Source organism: Loa loa (genome assembly GCF_000183805.2).
Source record: "Loa loa unplaced genomic scaffold supercont3.168, whole genome shotgun sequence".
Taxonomy (NCBI): Eukaryota; Metazoa; Nematoda; class Chromadorea; order Rhabditida; family Onchocercidae; genus Loa; species Loa loa.
Window position 1 is genome coordinate 32,715 of NW_018108348.1, and position 5,241 is coordinate 37,955.

Here is a 5,241-nt window from a genome sequence, read left to right on the forward strand (position 1 = left end):
ATATATATATATATATATATATATATATATATATATATATATATATATATATATATATATGCTTATTTATTTATCTATTTATGTATTCATTTATTTATTTGTTTATTTATTTACTTATTTATTTATTTATTGTGTATACTGTAAAATCAAAAATGATTTCTTGTAGGTGCGCAAGCAACAACAGGTATTCGAAACAATTGTTCAACTGATTGAGTACCATCGAGGGGAGAATGTGCCAATTATCTCGGAAGGCAGTGAATTGCATTTGATCCGTCCTATTGTAAGGTTTGCCGGAGCATTACCGCGCCGATAGATAGAACGAACAGAGCAACAAGAAATATGATTGCATGAGCTTATGTGTGTGACCATCGAAATATGTATGACGACAATTTGAGGTATCTATTAGAAAATTTGAAAAGAGAAGAGAGGAGGAGGGAAGAGGAGGCTGCAATCATCCTACGACATCAGTCAAAAGGGATTCTTTTTCATTAGATGGTATTGCCTCACTCCTGTCTTCATTATTATAACTCTTGTTAGATCATTTACTGATACTGCTGATACTGTTCTGAAGGAGTCTAATTGTTGTAATTAATACCAGTTAATGATGTCGGTTCATTGTCTGCTTCAAATACTACTATCATTTCTGTTGTTACTAATCTCGAATTTCGTCCATTCACTGCGTATCCTTGATACTGTTGTATCTTGTGATCAGGTAAAATATTCAAATAATTTTCCTAGTATTTTTGAATATTGGGTAGAATTTTTCAAAACGTCTACTTGTTAGAAGTTAGCATTTTAAACTTATCTCAGTTTGCCGAACACTGAAAAATTTGTGTAGCAGTGGAAAAGTGATTAAATGGAAAAACAGTAAAACTGAAGACTCAACTCGACTTTTAATAACAATGAAATATTGAGATCTGAAATTAAAAATAGATAGTTGTTGTGGAAAATAAGCTACACGATATTTTGATACTTTTCTATTTTTTGAACTATTGTTGTTTTCTTTAAACTTTAAGAAGAGCTATGATTTCAAATCAATTAATATCCTTTGCATATTAATTGAATATATTTTTCCAAGGCGTTTCATGATTCCTGATATTTTTGTTTAGATTTCATCTTTCAATTTTTTTGTCTTTCTCGAAAGGAAACAAATATCCAAATTTAAATTAGCTCACTAGGAGTGTCTTAGGTTTTTGATTATGTGTGGAGAATTCAGTATCACTGGATAGGTTGGTAAATTCGATTGTTTTAAGAATCATCTTAGAATGTATTCGAAGTTGAATTTTCCGAAAAATATATGTTTTATCTTTCTTTCAACCGTCTTAATAATTAAAAGTTTTAGAGGCAAAAAAGTAAAATAGGGGGTAACCCAGTAATTAAAAATAATGCTTTGAATCGACCTAGTAGTTGCTCAGTTATTTCTGTCTATGGCTTATGCAGTTATTATTATCGGAAGCTGGGATCCATTTTTCTTCCATTTCTTTTCCGATTATTACTGAAACATGTGATTCCTTTTTTCGTAATTCATTGCCAGGAATAATTTTCCATTCTTACCACTCAACATTGTAATTTAGTAGTCGATGACTGTATGTATAAATTTGTAGATAAATTAATAAATTCAGTGAAAAGTATTCGGAAAATAATAGCACTCAAATGTTTTCCCCAATAGTTTTAAGTTAAATTTTCTGAAAGATTTGTTTATTTTGAAATTTTCCTTCCTTAATTTGAGTTGTAGCACAATCTCCCAATTTAAACTCAATTTGTGAGCAAAAACTCCTAAATCCTTTGGGCATCTGTAGTGGTCAGTTGTGCTATCCTAGTAAAGATGTGAGAAAGTGGCTTAGCAGGTAAATTGATGTTTACCACAAAATCGAACAAAATCATCGTTCAGCTAGCCCTCATTTTTTTTTTCTGCCGGATTTTCGAGCAGTTTATCAATCCTATTCTTTTAAAAAGATTTTGAAAAATCGAAAATGAAGTTTGATGCAGGATTATTTTTTTCTGTTTATTATTATTGGTGTTTTTACCGATCCATACTGTTCTTCTAAAATAAGTTACTGTTTCACTCCAAATTTCTCGTTCTTTTCGTGAAAATTTTCATGCGAAGCATTTTACATTTGTTTTTCAAGAAAGATCAAATTTCACATTAAATTTGATCGACTTTTTTTTTTTCTTTTCCGGGATTTTTTCACAAGAGGATATATGAATTATGGTGTATTGGTTTATCGAAATCATTAAAATGTATTATAGTATTTTGTCTAAAGTATTCATATAGTGTTTGATGCATTTGTTATAGCTAATCTAATTATTTAGTGTTATGCTTATTCATTTATTCATTCTTACTATGTAACTTTTTAATTGTGATAGAAATAAATTATCCTTAAGATTTTCGCTGTATTATGCAATTGTTTTAGTAATATGTCGAAAATAACTAGCATAATGATTCATTTAGGGTATTTAATTAACAAAAGAAAGTCAACAACTACTATTGTAGGATGTTGTTGAAGCGGGGAGGCTGTTGTTGTAGGGCGTTGTTGAAGCGGAAGCGGAGATTTTTGAGTGTTAATTATAATCGAAGGGATGTAATCTGACCTAGCATTAGGTATTAGACTTAATATATCTATTGTAAATGATAATGAAAGGATATTTTAATATTGCCATAAGATTACTTGCGATATTTAACTCATGGAGGTTGATGATTAATTGCACTAAGATTGTATAAGATTTGAGTAATTTTTATGATAGTGATGATAAACATGGGAATGTATTTTTATCGTAATATTCATCATAACATATGTATTTTACCATGAGAATATGGAAGAGGAATATGATAGATGCTTCGAGTTTTTCCGAAAGCATTTGTAAATTTGATAAAATTTAATTTTGATTGAAATAGTTAAATGAAAAAAGAAGACAAATATGATATATGATAGTGGTAGTTTTCAATCTTTTCCTTGGTCAATAACCATTTTGACCTTTTTTATTCATAACATGGACCACTAAGTTCAAAAATAATAAATTCTTTTATTTTGAAAGTATACTTTAATTGAAACTTTTAAAATATCAATAAACTCAGGCAATATTATGATATAAAAAAGAAGGAGCATAATTTTTAATAGTCCTCGCGGACCAACAATTGGAAACTAGCAATGCATGAGAATAGCTTATATTAAAAAATATGGAATAAATGAATACTAGGATTGTAATTCTTGATAATTGGAAATGATTATTAAGTTTGTTTCATATTAAATATGACGGTAGACAAATTATTTTCACTTGTTTGTTTATTTTGAAAATTTAATTGTCGCTTATAATATTTTTCATTTTTTCAGCGTTTTAAAAATTTATTATATATGATTCCGATTATCCAAGCTTACTTCCAGTATACCTTTATTTAATTGATCTTATTGTCGATCATTTTTGTATCAAGTACTTTTTTTTCTTCTGGAATTAATTGTTGTTATTCTTTGTTGTTTTAGCAAATGACCATAAACTAAGATATTGAATTGCATCATTATCCCATCAAATTTTAAATGATAAGAACGTGAAAAAAAGGCAGAACAGAAATTTTAGTGGTTTTCCTGAAATTAAATTTAATTTTAGAACTGGCAAAAATGCAAGTGATTATAACAATAAAAATAATCTTAAATAATACAATTATATTGTTTATTTTGCAAAGTGATACTTTCCTGAAAATAATTTTTTTTTTTTCATTTTGAAATCGATCTTTGGTATTTTTTCTTGGTATTCTATTAAAAAAAAGTTTTTGCTTTTCTTTCTCCATTCCAAATGTCCTTGTTAAAATTTGCCTAGTGAAATCAAATTTTTACCACTTTACTCTATGTTAATCAATACATATCGACTTTTGGTATTTTTATCTGAGATTCCCGGTATCTCATCAAGTTGAATCTTCTTAGAAGTTTATTTGATATATTGTGCATTATATATCTGTCATCGCTTTTGTTTTACTGAAAGTTTAGATCGGAAAAAATCCAGGATAATTCATTTAGCTAATTAGGAAATACCAAGTGAGTGCGGAACAATTAAGTTAAAATTCTTGTATTTTTACAAAATTACACTCACTAATTTTAATGTGAAGAATAATTAATGATAGTATTATTGTCTACCATAATTAATTAACTTTTCTTCTTCTTATTCTCATTTGATCCGGTCATTCGACAAGATAGATGACGGAAAAAGTGACGAAGAATGATAACAAAAACTAATCACTGATAATTGCGACTAATTAATTAACTAAATATTACGTAAAACGGAATTGTTTCACACATCTAATTTAGGCATTGAATAATTTAATGTAACAATTAGTAATATAATTTGAGGAAGCTGATGATTCCATCCTGGATTGAATGACCTTCCACATTCAATAACCTCCAAAAATGAAAACAAAAATTGTCGATTAAACAGGTGGCTTAAATTAAATTTTCTAATCATATACATGCAAAAAATAATTTGAATAAATCGGATTCAACAACTATCCAAAGTGCAGATGCTGTTTAGATATATAATTCATTCCTAAATGATTAGTGGCAAATTATAATTTATGTTTAATTTATTAACATGTAACACGTAAAACATTTCACTAACACATAACATTATTAACACAAACAATTCGTTCTTCATATTCATAATACAATAACATATTTATTTTGCGTTTTGTATTAATGTATAATTAACCATTCCTTGGACAGTTTCGTACCAATTATTGTTTTATTTGTACAGCAATTTCATCAGCAAACAATACTTATTTGTTAAACAATCTCACAATAATTACACATTCTTTTTGTTTGATTTCAAATTAATCCTCAATTCGATTAATTTCTACCAATACTTTTGTGATGAATATTTCATTTTATCAAACAAATATTACATAAAATTTTGTTATTTAATTTGTTGAGTGGTAATTAATTTAATTTGCTTAATGACAATTAATTAATACTGAGGGAAGTTTTGATTATTTTTCCGAATATAATCATTAATTTGTCAATTTTTTTTACATTTCTAGAGCAATTTTGTGCTCAGAATTCGATTCGAAGAACCATTTCGTGGTATAATCTACAGCGAGAAAGGTTTTCCTAATTGCATCTATGTGAATGCATCGATTCTAACCAAATTATCCTATACCATTAAGGTATTTTTGACAATTTTATTGATTATTGATTAATTTAATATAAAAAGGTCCGAAGTGAAATATGTTGACGGATAAATAAATTGATCGACAGG

The 5,241-nt window shown here is 27.7% G+C and overlaps 1 protein-coding gene across 1 annotated transcript in view; it reads left to right on the plus strand.

The window, feature by feature from the left end:
• The window catches only part of LOAG_17991 (hypothetical protein), a 3,529-nt gene extending 3,080 nt beyond the window's left edge, over positions 1–449 (plus strand). The window contains exon 8 of the mRNA XM_020450661.1: positions 167–449. Within this exon, the coding sequence (XP_020305632.1) occupies positions 167–313 (147 nt within the window). The 3' untranslated portion in view covers positions 314–449. The remainder of the gene's footprint in view (positions 1–166) is intronic.
• The last annotated feature ends 4,792 nt before the right edge of the window (positions 450–5,241 follow it).